Source organism: Zonotrichia albicollis, chromosome 15 (assembly GCF_047830755.1).
Source record: "Zonotrichia albicollis isolate bZonAlb1 chromosome 15, bZonAlb1.hap1, whole genome shotgun sequence".
Classification (NCBI taxonomy): domain Eukaryota; kingdom Metazoa; phylum Chordata; class Aves; order Passeriformes; family Passerellidae; genus Zonotrichia; species Zonotrichia albicollis.
The window spans coordinates 9,314,620-9,332,440 of record NC_133833.1 but is presented as its reverse complement, the minus strand read 5'-3'; the positions used below and the strand labels follow the sequence as shown (position 1 = coordinate 9,332,440).

Here is a 17,821-nt window from a genome sequence, read left to right as displayed (position 1 = left end):
CACTCCTCTATCCAGACGGTAGTGATGGAAGCACCAGTAATATCCACCCGCTTCCAGGGATGTGCAGGGCCGTGCACGGTGCCTCAAGCATTGAGCACACGTCTGTACCCTCACGGGCCTCACCTCTGCCCGCCCGCCCCACAAAATGGCGGCGGCCGCGCGGCCCCGACCCTCGGCGGGGGAGGGGCCTCGCCGGCCCCGCCCCGCGCGCGCCCCCGCGGCGCGGCCCCGCTCGGGAGCGCGCCCCGCCCGCCCCGCCGCCCGCGCCCGCCGCAGCGCCGCTCCCTCCCTCCCTCCCCTGCGCCCGTCCCCTCCCTGCAGCCGCCCGGCGCGGTGTGGGGAGGCGGCCGCTCCGCCCGCCGCCGCCGCCGCCCCGAGCCTCTCAGGTAGGTGCGGGTCGGGCCCGCGGGCCCCGGCCCCTGCTCCGCGCGGTGGGAGGCGGCGGGCGGACAAGATGGAGCCGCGGCCGGCGGGGGAGGGGAGCGGAGCGGAGCGGGGCTCTGCTCTCCCCCCTCCGCTCCCTCCCCGCCGCTGAGGGCGATCCCGCGGTCTGCTCGCCCCAGGGTGCGGTGCCCGGGCCCCGCGCGGGGCCGTGCGAGCGGAGCTGCGCCATCGCCGCCTGCCCCGCTGTCCCCGCCCGGCCGTGCCCGGAGCCCGGGGCCCGGCCCTGCCCGTGCCCCCCGCGCGGGACACGGGACACCGAGGGACACCGAGGCCACCCCCGGCGCCGCGTCCCCGGCTGCGGCCGAGGCGCAGCGAGCTGTGCCTCCCCTTTGTCCCCTCAGCCGGCCCTCGGCCGCTCCAGGTGGGGCTGGGCCCTGCTGTCTCCAGCCTGCGGCCGGGAATTGTTCCTTCCCTTCAGCAGCCGCGGCTCCGTGTGCGGGGCTGGTCTGTGTGCGGGGCTGTTTGCTTAGAGCGCGTTCCCGTTCGCGTGGGGCAGCTGGGTGTGTGCGGACAGCCCGTGGAGGTGTTTCCTGACACACCTCAGTAGCGGATGCCTTCACTGCCCTGCACATCTGTACCTGGAGAGCCTCACTGTGTCCCTTCCGTGCCTCTTCGCCTTCTGATATAACGCGTGTCAGTGCTGGGTATTCTCGTGTTCAGTTGTGGATAGTTTAGTGCATTCTTGTTTGTGCATAGTTCTTCTGGTGTAATTAATTAGTGAATAGTTGCACTTTAAATTTTTGTGCAGTTCTCTGTGGATTAACAGTTATTTTGGTCCATGTGATTTTTATTTGTGTAAAATGAAAGTGTAGGAGGGGCACTTTGTTAAAATATTCTTAAATAATGGTTTATTTCTATTTCAGTCTTCAGATGCCACAGTTTCTCTTAGAATTTTGTGTGTGTGTCTGTAGCTGTATCCCTGATATTTTAGATGCAGCCTTAAATTAAAAAAAAATCCAACATGTTCTTCCATTGGCCATTGTTGAACAGATTCAACAAGTGGACTTTGTCTTCCAGCTGTCTCACACAAGGACACTGCCGTGGCTGTGTTTGGGTGGGTGGACAGGTGTCCAGAGCCTTCTGCATGGCCCCATCACAGAGAAGCACTGTGAAAATGCACATCAGCGAGGAGATGCTGGATCCATCTCTTAAACTGGAAAGTCCTTTTGTGCTAGCAGGCTAGGGAAAGGAGAGGGTAGGTGAGAACACCCACTGAGATGAATGAGCACCTCTTACCTCTGGAGCTATTGTTGGAGGCTGCAGCCCTGGGGAGAAGAGGGTGGGTGAGAACACCCACGGAGATGAATAAGCATCTCCAGCTCCTCAAAGCCCTTGTTCTAGGCTATGGCAAGGACTGCTCCTTTTTATTTGGGAATAGCCCCTTGAGGTGAATGGACAATTCACAAACACTAATAATCCTTTCTTTATAAAATCTACCTCTACCTGCTCCAGCATTCAGATGCATATTTGGCTTGCCTTGAAGTTTGGTAATTGCAGAACCACAGAATAATGAGGGTGCAGTTTCACCTACTCTCCTAAGCCAGTCTGTCTGGCCTAATGGCTGCCTCCATTCTGTGCTGCTCCATCCCCGGCTCCGGGGTTTTTCTCCAACCTCCATTCCCTGTGCTGTGTTTGGGACTTGTCACGCCTGTCATCCAGATCTCTGAAGTCCACTAAACCATCTTTTTGAGATCTTGTTATTTTTTTTAAGTAAAAGTACCAGGGAGTGGTTCAGTGGCAGCCAGTGGGTGATGTGGCTTAGGCTGACCTGGCGCTGTCTCTGTGCTAATGGAAATGTGGGCTTCTGTTACTCTCTTGCCCCCGTGCCTACACACTGTTGCTTTTGCTTTCTTGTTGGATTAGTTTTCACCTGGATCAGATCCCTGGTGTCGATTTGTCCTGCTCTTGCACAATAGTTGGTGTTGGCAGAAGGAGTGGGAATGTGGGAGAAGAGGAAAGGGCAAGATTGTCCTGTTCGGAAAAAGGGCGGATTCAGAGTGGTTTTTCTGTTGATTATGAAACCAAGCTGACAGTTGTGCCAGTGTGACTGGAGGTGCACAGATAATTAAATAATAATTAAATCATTGATGCCAGCTTCTTTAATTTTTGTGAGGCAGTCTTAAGTCTTTCAAGGTGTGCTGTTCATCGTCATCATCATATGTGATCTTAGTTTTGGGCTGGGAAGAAGTCAGCTGAACTGCTAATGTTAGCATCTAGTGAAACTCTGCCCTTGGATCAGGCTTATTTGGTTTTTAGGGTTAGAAAGCCTAACAATGACTTGTTTGCCTGGTTTTGCAATCAAATAACGAGTGAACCCTAAAAGTTCAGTTTACTTTACACTTAGCCTAGTGGTGCTTGCCAACATCAACTCTTTGTGAGAGCAGTTGAGCTTTGTCTGTAATACAAAGCTGGTGCTTAGGCTTTGGAGAGCTTTGTTTCTCCTGGGGTGTCTGAGTCTAAAGATTTGAACTGCCGGGGGCCCAGAGGCCGCACCCAGCTTGCAGCTCTCTGCTGAGGAGCAGGAGGCACAGATGAAGGCTCCCACTCTGCCTGGCACGTCTGCGGAAGGGGAATTTGAAGGGGGTGGGTGTTTCAGCTCCAAATAACTCTTAACTTCTGTCATATAAGAAACTTACTCTGGGTCACCACTTATAAGTAGTATTGCTTGGAGAACTCCTTAATTTCTAAGAATAACCAAAATTCCAAAATTATGTTGTCTCTTGATTTGCAGTCTTGTGTTGTCATGTAGGAAGTCACTGCTGTAAAGAAATAATTTCTTTCATTTTGGCATCTTACCTGGTGTCAGATGGTGAGCAAATAAACATATTATGCACCAACTGCAGCAAGGGCTTCATAAGCACACTGTGGAAAAGCTGGTTATCAAACTTCACAAGTAGATAAGATTTCAGTTGTAGGTTCAGGTGTTACAGTGTATGTTGTGCCACTGATAGAATTTAATACTTAGTATTTTTAAAATATTTACATTTATGACTACTCCAGGTAAGGGACATCCTTGTGAAAATAAGCAATTACAGGGTTTTAAAAACTGGGTAAGGCCTTACTTTACCTAGAGTTCATGTGTAGAAAAGGAGCTGACAGTAAAGGGGACATGTGAAAAACATTTAAATTGATAGAATTCTTAGTGAGTGATGAAAGGATTTCTCACACATGCTGTCCTAAGAGAGAAGAACAGAACTAACCCCTTATTTCTGTTGTGGTCTTGAAAGGGAAAATGTTCCTCCTGCTGCAGTTGCTGCTCAACCCCCCTGCACAGCAAAGGAGCCCTGTGAGGCTCCCCAGGGCCCTGGGGCTCAGCATAGAGCGTCCTTTATGAGGGATCCTGAACAGAGCCGGGCCTGTGCTCTGCTCCTGCAGCGTTCCCTGGCCACAGTGACCTTCAGAGAGCTGCACAAATGATGCTTGTGGCTGCTTGTGTTGTTAAGGAGCGAGGCACATACTTTGTATGTGTTGGATGATGATGAAAATGGGCTGCTGCAGCCTCCCACAGCCCCATCGATGCTGTGGAAACTAATGCAAGCTCAGCGGTGAAAAACCTCAGAAAAACGAGTGGGTGTTGGATACTAACCCTCATTAAAAGCAGAATTGGTGTGAGGAGTTTACCTTTCTTGGTATTCATAACTTGGAAAGCTGTAATATAGGTGGACTTGGAGTTTTGTGCAGTTTTGCTGTGATTCAGGTGTGTTTTAGCAGAAGTGAGAGGCCCTTGCTGAGTCAGGTCTGTTGTGGCGCTCACCAGGGCAGGCAGGGTGGGTGGGAGCAGAGCAGTTGCTGCTGCTTGTGCTGGATGGAGCTGATTATTCTGCTCAGTGCAGATAATGGCTCTCAGGTCCAGTTCTCAGTGTAAAATAACAGCTGAGCAAGTGCCTGTTCTGGGAGCCTTGTGGACTTCTCTGCTTGTCAAAGGTTTCATCTTGTCTGCACTGGCAGCTGAATCATCCCCGTGAAGAAGGCAAGGTATGATGTTTGAAAGCCAAAGATGGCATCACATCACAGCCCAAGAGGATGTTTTTATGTCATGTGATTTAAGTAGCTTTGATATTACAATTTTGTGTAGTGAATAGGTCATGAATGGGTATTTCCTGCAGGAGGAAAGCCTGGAGAGAGAGAGGCCATAACAATAGTGGGAGCCTCAGCTGTGAGCCAGAGCTGTGTGTGAAGCTGCATTTTGGGGGTATGAGGGGGTCATGACCATGTCCACACATCCCCCTTAGCAAAGCTTTGTGGTCCCAGCTGGATTGTCCTGTTTCTTTCTAGCAGTGGTGGAACTCCTGTGCTTTGTTGCATGAGAAGCTGCCTCTCTTTTCCCAAAGCCAGCTTATCCAGTGCCTCCTCCCTTCCCCAGCACTTGTAGGGATATAAATTGCCAGGCACTAAAAGATCTGTACAGAAAATCCTCCACAGTCACTTTCCAGGGAATCTTTTTGAAATACAACTTAATTTCCCTGTTGCAGTGCCTCATCTTAATTGTTTGTTGATACAGAGATATTCTGCCAGTCAGTTAAATCAGTTTAAAAACTGATTTATGTAAACTGTTGCAAATATTTTTGCATGTCTATTTACAGGTTTAAAATGAGAAAGTTCTATCTTATTGGAAACTTTTTGGAGGGTTTTATTCAAGAATGATTGCACACAAAATTGTATGTGTTTAGCTATACAATTTAGCTGGAGTGTAATTTTTAAATTGGCATAGCTTTGCATTTTATACCAATTTTTCTTTTATACTGTATATCTCCCTGCCAAGAAACCTGCTTCCACTCCATAGACTCTCTACATTCTTTTATTCCCTACTGTAATGTGAATGAAGGAAAATTGTGCTGGAGATTCCATGTTAGGGTAATTAAGCTTGATTACAGATTTCCTTTTAAAAACTTTTCAAAAAAAGTCTTAGAGAAGATAAAAGAGGAACCTTGGCTACTACTTGAAATATGCATGATTTGTTGAAAAATGGTGCAGAGAGGGGGGGAAATGGATTAAAAAACCCTATTGGCCGTCTTCCACTGAGATTGGGGGTTTTATTAAGCTTCTTCTAGAAAGAAATTTTAAACAGTTACTGATTTGTACTGTCTTTCTTCATTCATCCATTCCAGTGATGCTGGTTGTTGCCAGATGGAAGGTAAAGCATCATCAGCCAGGGCTTGTGTGAGAAGTCAGTGTTTGTCAGTGGTGTTGCAGTAGACACAAAGCACATGCATATGGTGATGAAGCTGCAGCATTCATCAGCTACAGCAGAATATATTCACTGTGCTTGTGATGGTTCTGCCCCAAAAAGATGGATGGAAAAATCCCCCAAGTGTAATGAGGAGAAGAAGCAGAGAGTAAGAATGTAACACGGGAGTGAGTGTGAGCCTGGTTGGTCTCATGAGAAACAGCAGCAGCCTCCGCTTTTATTCAGTGCCTTCTCCCAGCTCTGGGGTGTTCCTTGTGTCCTTTGGATACTGGGCAGCTCAGCTGATCCTTCTTTGTGGCAGCTGAGCTTGGAGCAGTTTTTTGGGGCCAAAGCCAGTACTCCTGTGTTAAAATGAGCCCTGAGACAAGAATGCTGCTCAGCACTCCAAGTGTCTCTAGTGGATCAACAAACAGCTGAACAGCCTTTCAGAGCTGCTGGGCTTTACACTCTCTGCAGCAAAGGGACATTATAGAACCCTCATGTTTGCAGTTACATATGAAAAATCTCAGGTATTTTTTGTGATAATTGCAGGCACTTTTCTAGTGGGGTTAAAGAAAGGTAACATTTTTTGACTGCGAATTGTAGAAAACCCCAAGCTTCCTTCTGCATTGCTGCACAGATCAGTCTGTCTGGTCTCTTGACCTGAGCTTATTTCCTTTGTCCTTTGCTAAGTGCAGGCTTGCAAACTATTCTTAGTTGTTTGGCTTGGACGTTAACAGCTGCAACAACAATGGTTTCACTTTTGTTCCACTGTGCCCCATGCAATGCACCAGGATTGTAGCACTTGGATTATCTCTGCTAGAACATCTAATATTTAAACTATATAGCTATCATAATTTCACTGTTTGACATAAACCCATATTCATATATTTGCACAAGAGTAATGCACACTGTAATGTGCATTTGACAAGCCAGGGTAGATTGAGTGTTCCAACAGGGAATGTATCCTTTGTAATCAGGAGAAAAGAGCACGGGGATTTACTCCAGGGTAAATAGACTGTGCTGTGTGCTTTCTCTCTGGCTGGCAGGAAACATTTGTAACTGCCAAGTAAATTCAGTAATCAATGGTAGAGTTTAAATTATGTTGCTGTAGGTGATATTCCACAGCTATTGTAGGAAAAGATAATAAATCTTCCAGACCTTATCTACTTGTGAAATTTAACATGGGAAGTAATTTTTGGTGTCTTAAACGTGGCTGTAAGACATAGAAATCCTCTGAAGGGACAGGTATTTATTGGCTTAATGTTGCCTTCAGTATGGCTAAATATTATTTTCTTAGACTTTGAGTATTTGCAGCTTACTTAAGTTGTAGAACCAGTATAGTTGAATGGAAGATGTAATTGCTTTATTTCCCAGAGTTGTTGGCAATGCCAACAATACCAACATATCTCAGTGCTGGCATTGCTAGCAGCCTGTACGTGCTCTGCTAACTGGGACAGCAGTGGCATTTCTGCAATCCAGCATCTTGTACTTCGTTACAAATTCATTTCATCCCTCTGCTTTCCCAGCTATGGCACCATTGTGTTGCCAAATGCCAATGCCAAATGCAATGTGTTTCTTTCTTTGACATTAATTGTGACATGAAATAAGAAAACTGACTTGCACTTTATTCTTTTGCTGCAGTTAAGCAAACAAAAAAAAAATCTTTAGGATCCTGTATCTACTATACCAAGAGAGTTATAACATATCTTTCCTTGGCTTACAGCTGAGTCCCATATCAATCTTAGAGGTAGAACAACTAAAATTTAGATGTTACTTGGTTAGAAAGGTTTTGGAATCATAGATGAGAAAATATTGTAGGTCTTGGTTTCTGAAATGCTATTGTTCAGTTTTTTAACTTACTTCATCTCTAATTATACCTATGTGAATAATATGTGGTTTAAACTCTCCTTTTTAACTATGTGTAAAGGTTACTGTGCAGAACCTCAAGTGAAGGCTTAATAAAACTAATTTCAAAAGTAATTTACTGACATCAGTACTGTTTACTAAAAATAGACAAAGTAGTTTGGACTAATTGATGAAACAGAGGTAGCTTTTGAAAGATTCTCTTTTGTGCAGCACTGCAGCATTATGATATATTGATGCATATTTCCCCCTCCTGTTTCTGGTAGAAAATGATGCACCCTGTTGCCAGCAGCAATCCAGCCTTCTGTGGGAGCGGCAAGAGCTCTTGCCTGAACGAAGACAATGTGAGGGCTGCGGATCAGTTTGACCTCTACGCCACGCAGCAGAGCAAGTACAGCCACGCAGTCAGCCACAAACCCATTGCCTGCCAGAGACAAGATGCCTTGAACGACCCCCACTTGCAGACCACAAGTGGCAGGAATATAGAGACAAAAGATGAACTAAAGAAAAAGAAAAACCTGAACCGCTCCGGGAAGCGCGGCAGGCCGTCAGGGACCACCAAATCTGCAGGGTACCGAACCAGCACAGGGCGACCCCTGGGGACCACCAAAGCAGCTGGATTTAAGACAAGTCCAGGCAGACCCTTGGGTACAACTAAAGCAGCAGGATACAAAGTCAGCCCAGGCAGACCTCCAGGTAGCATTAAAGCTCTATCACGGCTTGCAAATCTCAATTATACTTGTGGCAGTGCAGCTTTTCCTTACCCTATGGTGCATAACAGAGGAGTCCATGCTGCTGGTGAAACTAGCAGCAAAATCAAGCAGCCTAATGAATGAAGGGAGGGAATAAGTAACTCCTTACTAATCTGCTTTATGCTGATTTTGGGCATGTTTCTTGAGTTCTCTTGTAATGTTTGCTTAAGTCTGAGCTTCTAGATTTTATTTCAGTAATGCCATAACCTACGGGTGCAATTAATAACTAACAGAATGTTGGGAAGGCTTTGGTTTAAAAAGGCTTCTGTTGATTTAAAATCATAATTTATAAGGAAGTCTGAAATTATTCATTATGCCTTGGTGTCAATACTTAAGTAATGTCCATGTCCCTAGTTTTAAGTTCAGTTTCTCATAAATCTAGATGTGTGGTTATGCATTAAATAATTGAAATAAGGAGGACAGAAATTAGCTGGCTGATGGTTCATGATGTGGCCTGTCCCACAATAAGTAACTTAGCCAGTTAAGTTCTTACTTGGTAAGAAAAACTGATAAAGTGACAAGCCACATTTTCCACTTCTGCTGGACCTTCTACAGACCTCAGATAGACTTACAATAAATTTAAACAAAAAAAAGCCAACCTTTTTTTCTAAAGTGATTTCCAGTGACTTTTGTTTCTAGAGTTGTAGCATTAAGTGAATTTCAACTCATCCTCCAATAACATTTTGGGAGATATTAAAGAAACCTGAGCATTTGTACAGTGCATTACAGCTGCACAGAGCCTTACAAAGACAAGTTACTTTGCCATTAGGTGGGAGCTGTTCTTTTAGGTACACTGTTACAGGATTCTGCTGGGTAACTTTGAAATGCCTAATAATACATATGCCAAACCACAAAGAATTATTTGGAATTTGAAATATTTTATAAGAAATTAAGTACTGTTCATTCTAGTTAGGCACTTGATTAATATTAAACAGTATGTTCTTAAATCTGTAAATAGCTATTTACTCTGGCTTTTGCCTTTCAAATCTGTGCTTAGATGGCGACAGTTTAATAGCTTTTCAAGTAATAACCTATAATGTTTACAAATTAAACTTTTTAAATAGACACTGTTGCCAAATTTTTAGACTCAGTTTTGCCAGATATTCCTGGAAATAGTTATTTCATTGTTAGACATTTATACTATATTTAAGTTATGGAAGCTTATATATCTACCAAAGGACACCATTTTCATCATTTACAAAAGCAAACTGTATAGCTGATGCAAACAGGATGCAGTTTACTGCACTGCTAGATCCCAGATATAGAGTAATTCATCTATGCATGCAAGCCAGAAAAAATGTTGTTGGTTAACTATAAACACCTTTCTTGACTCAAACTAAAACCTCCCCTCCTCCCAAAAGAAATATTCGATTTTTCAACTGGGTGTGTGTAATTTTTTTTTAAGTGCGGGAGAATGTGTGAGTGTGAGTGTGTAAAATACTTTCATCCAGACTTCAAAAGAAAAAAATAATCAGTCCTCAGTGTTACATATTGTTTGCTCAAAATTTATTTTATTTTTTTTTAATCTGGAAGAAAGTTTGCGTTAAAGTAATTTCACATATAAAATGACTTTATGATAAATTCGTAGCTTGAAATACCTGGGGAGGGGGAATATGTAGAGTTTGAGTTTGCATATTTGGGGGAGAATAAAATTTGGGTTGAGCCTGTGCTGAATGGGTAATGATGGTCATTTTTGTTAACATAAATGCTATTCTGGCCTGCTGTCATTTTGACTAGACCTCTTGCTTTCAGTGATGACAAGAAACAGATGTCATGTTTCATACCTTTTTTATCAGGAAAAAAGCAGCAAGCCTTCAGGTGTTCCAGTGATGCCTAACACATTTTGAGCTGGACTTTTGCTGTACTTTACAATAGGTGTGTTGAATTGTTTTGGGGGAACTGTGTATGGACTGGCAACTAAGAAAATGAACCTCAACTTTTACTGGATGGCTCCTTAGTCAGTACATGAACTAATGGCAGCTAAATTGCTACTAAGGAATAGTTTCTTCATGCTGAAGCTCTGAAATCCAGTTGTTCTGTTCCTCAACAAACTCTCAAGTCTGAAATTTAGCAGTCTCTCTCAGAAGATGTAACTTCTGACACATGCAAAATGCTAACGTGAGTTCATTCACCCTCAGGATCTGTGTTGTATTGGCTGTTTTTAATCAGATAATTTTTCAACAGAAGACTGCTTTAAGTTCTTTCCTGAACTCAGCTGGGCAAGCAGTCCTCTTCAGCTGAATGTGTAAGTGCAGGAGTGTCACAGCTCGCTGGCAAGGAACGTGTTGCATGTCACCACTGTCCCTTGGAGAAACTCCACTCCTTACCTCCTCCTGCTGATCCTGTTTGCTCCTGTCCGTTCCTCACTTGTGCATCCACTCACTGGTGCTGTGCTGTGTGGCAGGAGATAATGCAGATGTATTGCTCTTCTGCTAGTATCATTTGTATTCAAGTATGCTGATGAAATAATGAAATCACCTAAGCAATTTCTGTTCATTACAGTGGTTATTAATTATATCAGATGAAATATAATCCCAGTAAAAACTAATTAATGTTGTCAGTTGTGAAATGATGAGCATCAAACAGAAAAGCGTTCAGAGAGCCTGCGCTGCTGCTTGGCGCTCTGGATTGAGGAAGGAGATCAGAAGTGCACTGCTGGTGTTTCCTAATTCTGCTTTATTTTACATCTGACTAGAGTTTACTGGTGCCATGCAGTGAAGGGAAAAAAAGAGGAGATTCAAAGTGACTAGAAATGGAATTTTCAAATACTTCTGTTCTTCCTATGTATACTCTGCAGAATACATTGTGCTTTTTTCAACACTTTTTTTTTCCATGAGAAACACTGAAACAGCATGTTAATGCCTAAACTTTATTAGTACCAATGGGAAAACTGGCATTTTCCCCCCATAGTATGAAAACATTACTTGTAAGGTAAATTGCTTATTTTATATTATATATCATAATTCAGCTATTCATAAGCTAGAATCACTGTTGTGTGTTAACACTGTTCAAAAGACCGACATGTCAAGTTTAGATTTTAATAATTTCTTTTAATTATCAAGTTTCTAATGTCTTATTTATACATAAATGAAATGTATTAGCTTGCTATTATTCCTTAATGATGCTATAAAGTTCACTGTTTAAGATACATATAGTAACTACTATTCATTTTCTTGATTAAATTTACTTAAACTTTAAAACCAAATAATTTTGCTACTATAAAGTCTTGCACTGGACAGATTCAAGATGCTAGCACCATATTTTGGCAGAAAAAAAATCAGATACCATCAGAAGCAGCTGACTTTGGTATCAAAGATGGTATTTTTAAAATCAGCACTTAGCTTTGTCATTAAAGCAATGTTCTTTATATCTTGGATTTAGTTTAAAGTAATCAAATTAACTAGAGCCATTAAAGATCTCTCTTCTGAATGAATATATTTCATTTTGTCTGAAGGATCTTAATGTTCAGTCAGGACAAAACCAAGCCTTGTCAGTGAAAAGTGATGTATCTGTGAAGAGAATTACCTGGAACTACAATACACTGAGTAATTCAGATGAGAATTTAACTCCCTTCCCCATTTTGAAGAGCTTTAAAAGGCAGAGCAATGTGAAGTCATTTGTGCAATGGTTTCATTAGCTGTGGCTCTGCTGTCTTTGTTATATGTATAATAATGTTTCATGCTCCCCTTAGAGTTGACAGTTAAAACAGCTGATAACAATCATAAATACTTGGAACTGCAAACTTCATTTCTGATTACAAAAAGTTTATTCTTCTCTATTTTAATGCATATATTTTAACACTGCTAAATATATTTATGACTTTAGTAGACACTAGACCTTTCTCCTTGTGACTTTTTTTTTGAAATAGAAGAATCTGTATTCTGAAGTTTGAACCACTTTCTGTTCCTTCAGTCTTGCATCATTTGCTTTTCCACAGGTTTACTTTGGGGGTAACAGTAATCTGTTAAGTAACTAGTATCAGCACCCTGTCCTCTGCTGTAAAAAGCCTGATTAGATACTGTGTATGTTTTTATGTCCATGAACTTGAGCTACTCGTGTGCAATTATGTGTATGGGAATGGAGTAGTGTTCATGATCTGTATTTACATCATCATATGGATGTATATTTATTAATAAAGTTAATACTTTAAAACCTAACTATTGTTCCCTGGGTTTTTTTTAATACCTTTTAAATTCTGGCTGAAGATGCCAGTTGACAGCATTACCTACTTGTTACAGACACGTTACATATATTTACATTAAGGCAAAAAGATTGAGTTGCAAGATGTCAGGAGATAGAGGAATGTTGCTTATTTTTGAATGAATTGAAAACAACGTGACAGTAACTTAATTGTTCTTGTCCTTTTGCTCAAATAGGAGAAAAGGAGAGGAAAGGAGCTATAACCCTCTATGGATAAATAGTCAACTGCTAACTTTTCCCTCTGTTGCACATGGAAATCAAATTGAAAGTACTCATAAATAGTTTTCATGGAATGGTGATCATAATTCATTATTCTGTCATGAATAAGACATAATATCCCTGTATTCCAAGAATATTTGTGCTGTGGCAGGAAGGATTATGTTAGGATTAAATTCACAGTAAGAAATTGTTTTCAAGTTGAAAATGCTCTTTTGACTAAAACATAAGAAGGGGGAATGGGGCAGCTTGTTCTCTGCTGGTCTGCACCAGTTTGGATTCCCTTTGTGCTTTTGCTTTCAGGCTTGCTCCGTATCAGCTCATCTAATTAAATGTTTTCCCTCTATGTGCAAACCTCACGTTTTCTATTTTTAGATTATTATGTCCTCATTATTAGTGCTTATGCAAATTGGACTTTGAAAGAAAAAGCTTCAAGCAAGAAAATCTGTGCTGTAAGGAGTGACACAGTTGGAGAACTACACCTGAGTAAAAACAAAGCTAAAAACCCAGTCTCTAATAAATGACCTGCATCTTCATTTATACACATGCACTTGATTTTTCCTGTCCTTTTCCCGTGTGCATGCTTCATGCTCCCCTCAGTCACGACTATCACTTTTTGACAGATGCAGAATTTTGGCAAAATCTCATTGTGCACTACTGGCAGTTTTAAGGAAGTGTGTTAAAAAAGATAGCAGCACTTGAAGTAATGTGATAATTTTCAAAAGTCCCAAATAGTCTTGAAGCTTCACTCTTAAATGGAAATAAAGTAAAAACTAATTCTGCAACAGGAAAAATGCAATGTCCTAAAAAGAAATATGGGAGTATTTCTCTTGTCTTTCTGCTTGGGAGCTTTGGTTGATAAGCTGCTGGACAAGAACTCTTTTATTTTAAAAATACACCTTTAGTTTGCCGCGTTTTACCCATACCCCAGCCTGCGGTACGTAAAGGCACAGTTTGTGTGCAAACAACTCCCAAACAGCGCTTCCCTAGCGAGGGTGCGAGCCGGCAAATCCTTCACCAGGCAGTGCGGCTGTGGGGAAGCGCTGGGGCTGCAACACGCTGGCACCAGAGCAGGCTCTGGGATGAGTCCCAGGCACTCGCTGCTCAGGCTCAGCCTGCCGAAGCCATGGCACTTGTGTTGTTGCAAGAATTTCCGTCCTGAGCTAATTTAAATCAAGGGTGAAATGCCTCCAGCAGCAGCAGCAGCCCGGCAGCCGGCCCGCCGTCGGCACAGCCCTGCAAGGCGGGATCACAGAATCATGGCATGGTTTGGTTTGGGACCTTAAAGAACATTTTGTTCCACACCTCTGCCATGGGCAGGGACACCTTGCACTGTCCCAGGTGGCTGCAAGCCCCGTCGAGCCCGGCCTTGAACGCTTCCAGGGATGGGACACGTTCCAGGGATGGGGCAACCACAGCTTCTCTGGGCAGCCTGTGCCAGGGGCGCACCATACTCACAGTAAATTTTTTTCTGAAAATAATTTTGGTAAAGAATTTTTTTCCTAATATCTAATCTAAACCATTCCAGTCACAACATGCGCTTGTAAATAGTCTTGTCCCATCCTTCCTATAAATTCCCTTCAGGTACTAGAAGGCCGTAATTAGGTCACCCGAAACCTCTTTTCCAGGCTGAACCCCCAATTCTGGGTTCGGCGGGGCCGCGAGAAAACTCGGATAGACCCAGCCGCTTTGTGTAACACGAGCAGGGCCCGTCCACGCTCCGCTGTCCCACCTCCCTCAGGCCCCGAGGGCTCTTCCCACGGAAACGGGAGCGGCAGCGGAACGGGAAGTGTCCCGGGGATCCGGCGGAAGCGCTCGTTGTCCGGGGAGACGCGGCGGCGGCCGCCGGGGCCGGGCCTGTGCGGAGGATGTGGCGGCTGCTGCTGGCGCTGGCCTGGCTCGGGGCGGCCCTTCCCGCAGGAGCGGCGGAGCGGAGCGGCCCCGAGCCGGTGCGGTACCGCACGGCCGAGATGGCGGACGCGATGGTGGGCAGCGAGGCCCTGGGCGAGCAGCCCGTGCTGCTGTCGGCGGTGCCGGCCGAGGCGAGCGGCGGCCCGGCCGGGGCTTGCGATGGCGATGCGTGCTCGGCCCGGGAGCAGCCCGTGCTGGAGCCCGTGCTGCCTGCGGCCGCCGAGGAGCAGAACGGCACCGACAGCGCCAAGGCTCCCAAGGTGAACTGCGAGGAGAGGAACACGACGGGCATCGAGCGCTTCACGCTGCAGATCCTCAACGTGTCCCAGGTACGCGGAGAGCCCGCTCGCTGCCCGCTGTCGGTGTGACCCCGGCTGCCTGCTGCTCTCAGTGCCCGACTCAGAGAATTTCCCTGTGTAACGTCCTCAGTCCTACTGACGAAAATATATGACTGGGAAAGGAGGCTTTTGGGGCCATTCTGAGCAGGGAAAAAATGGAGTTATGGCTCCTTTCCTGTGCCTGTGTGTATCTCTGTGCCTGCAGGGTGCTGCCAGCTTTCCTGCTCTGTGGACTTCTGTTTCTCTTGGAAATCGTTAATGGCAATTAGTGCCAGCTCTTTTCTTGTAATGGTTATGTGCATGTATATTTTTAAGTAACAAACTTTTAAAACACCCTTTTTAAAAGGTTATATACAATTCTCCACCTGTTTTAAAAGGTGCAGCTGCTCGATCAGTATTGCCAAGTATCTAATCAATTGCTGAATGCTGCATCCCTACACAGAATTTAACTCTGTTAAATATGGAATTGTCCATGTTTGCTCTCATACTTTCTCCAAGGACCTGATGGAGTTCCTGAACCCAAACAGCAGTGACTGTACGTTGGTCCTGTTCTACACGCCGTGGTGCCGTTTTTCTGCCAGCCTGGCACCTCATTTTAACTCTTTGCCCCGAGCATTTCCTACTCTTCGCTTCCTGGCACTGGATGCATCCCAGCACAGCAGGTAACTCACACTCCCTATGCTCTAGCTGCAGTTCATTTCTGTTAGCTTTCAGTTTTATAAACAGAAGTGACGTTTTCTCTACATAAACTGACAACTTTATTTAGTGAAACTGACACTTTCAGTACTGTGACTCTCTTTATTTCTTCCTCCAGAAGATTTAATTTCCTTCATGCTTTGTTTTTTCTTTTTGTAGTTTATCAACTAGATTTGGAACTGTGGCTGTACCAAATATCCTTCTTTTCCAAGGTGCTAAACCTATGGCTAGATTTAATCATACAGACAGAACGCTGGAAACCCTGAAAGACTTCATCTTTAACCAGACAGGTGTGTCAATCAGCTCTGGTTTGCCAGTGGGAAGAACAGGCTGGCTTTAAGATCCAAATTGGGCTTTCCTCTCCCTGTGTACCCTGTGAGGACTCAGCAGAGGTTCCCTTAATCAGTTGTTGCTGTGAGCTGGATTTCAGCCTGTGCTGAGAGCAGAAACTCAGCTCCTTGGGCTGCTGTCACAAAGCAGGGGGAACAGTGGGGTTTAGCTAGAGAGGCTGCCAGAAAGATGAAGCATTATCTTCCTGCCCAAAGATTTAATTGAGAATGAAATAAATTAAACTTTCTTTGTCACCCAGCTAGCTCACTTCTAATCCACACTGAAGTGCTGTCTGGATCCGCATTTCCAGAAATGCACAAAAATCAGATTCCTGAAACACTCTAAATTAAATTTCCATGCACTGTGAAACTCTGACAACTTATCGAAAGCTGTTCTGTGGGAGAACAGAAGAAGCCTTCTCTTGTTTTGCAAATGCACATAAAAATCACTAAGTTTTTATATCAGTAAATCATATCCTGGGTACATGTTAATGTATGAGGGCCATCTCACCAAAATTTTAGTCTACCAGAGTTTGAGCCTTAGACTGAGACCACAAACAAAGCTCCAGATAAAGCAGCCTCTCTGTATTTAGCAATTATGATGTTGACCAAGTACTTTGTGTTTTAGGGATAGAAGCTAGAAGTGATGTGGCTGTGACAGAGGAAGACTGGGAAGGGCCCCTGCCCAGTGTTCTGACCAAGGGCATAGACTGGCTGCTGCTGTTCTCTGTGCTCTTCCTGGCTGCCTTTGTCATGTACGCCACCGTCCGCACCGACAGCATCCGCTGGCTCATCCCGGGACAGGAGCACGAACACCAGGAATAACCCCAGGTGTTCAAACAGGGACAAAATTTTGCACTTATTGGTAAAGGGGGAATTTTTATGGACTAGAAGTACCTAAGAATGAACTGTTGAATTTGTTGGTTGTAATTTATAATAATGACTAAAAATTGGCTTTATTTATGAGCTGCCGAATCTGTGACAAGCCCATTTGTGGCAATTCCAGTGGTAAGTGAACAAGCATGAAAAAACATGAACTAAAGTATTTATTAAGCTGCTCTGATTGACTTCTTTTTAAGGGACTTTGATGTAATTAATATGACAGTTCTAATTTGTAGATCAAGGAAGATTTTTACATCACATTGGTCTGTGCATGGCACTGCAAGGCAAACACTGGTGAAGGAAGGTGTTGGTACATTACTTTGACTGTCCATAAAATGAACTATGAAGATGTTTTAAATGATTTTTCACTCCCATGGAGGTGACTGTTCCCATCTCTGGCACTGGGGTTCAGTGCTGGTTTTCTCATCTGAGTTTTGACTTACTAACAGTTCTTTATGAGATTTAGAGTCACTTCCCAAGCTCACCTCACTATTTCTCTTTGTGTATACAACTTATTTACCACATTCTTGTTGGATGAAATTGTATTAATTGTCCTTTAAAAAAATAAATAAATCAGGTTTTTAGTGTAACCTTTTAAGTCCCTTTCTTTCAGAAGTAAAAACATGCAATTTCTGAACTACAGCTCACCTGCTGAAATTAGCAAGTCCAGTCTTGATGTTTATTTAAATTTCTAGTACCATGTTTCACACTCTCCACTCGAGGCTATGTAAAGAATTTATGGGTTATTTTAGTTATGATTAGTATGGAGGGCTTTGGATAAGGTATGGACTGGTATGTTGTGTGGATTATGTGATTGCATAAAATATATCATAGTGGAGGCTTGCCAGAGTATCCTGATGGTGTGGTTTAGAGAGCAAATTCAACTAACATAAAACAAAGACAGTCTTAAGACTTATTGTTTGACAGATAGCTCAGATCCCTGCAATGTAATTCTTCATGAATTTCTTTGTTGGCTCTATGTTTTCCTCTGGAAACCAGAGGTCATGTATATCTGTGTCC

General features: G+C 43.8%; 2 protein-coding genes across 3 annotated transcripts; both read left to right on the top strand.

Moving 5' to 3' along the window:
* Positions 1–222: 222 nt before the first annotated feature.
* On the top strand, positions 223–12,386 carry C15H5orf24 (chromosome 15 C5orf24 homolog). Of its 2 annotated transcripts, XM_005483597.4 has the most exons (3): positions 223–386; positions 7,744–8,173; positions 10,026–12,386. In XM_005483597.4, the coding sequence occupies exons 2-3, from the start codon at positions 7,747–7,749 to the stop codon at positions 10,064–10,066; spliced, it is 468 nt and encodes a 155-aa protein (XP_005483654.1). In that variant the 5' UTR covers positions 223–386; positions 7,744–7,746; the 3' UTR covers positions 10,067–12,386. The 2 variants fall into 2 exon arrangements, with proteins under 2 accessions (XP_005483654.1, XP_005483653.1); XM_005483596.4 differs by having other exon boundaries at positions 7,744–12,386.
* A 2,075-nt stretch (positions 12,387–14,461) lies between these two features.
* On the top strand, positions 14,462–17,391 carry TXNDC15 (thioredoxin domain containing 15). The gene is made up of 4 exons (XM_014264805.2): positions 14,462–14,885; positions 15,393–15,556; positions 15,750–15,880; positions 16,548–17,391. The coding sequence occupies exons 1-4, from the start codon at positions 14,514–14,516 to the stop codon at positions 16,742–16,744; spliced, it is 864 nt and encodes a 287-aa protein (XP_014120280.2). The 5' UTR covers positions 14,462–14,513; the 3' UTR covers positions 16,745–17,391.
* Positions 17,392–17,821: the final 430 nt, after the last annotated feature.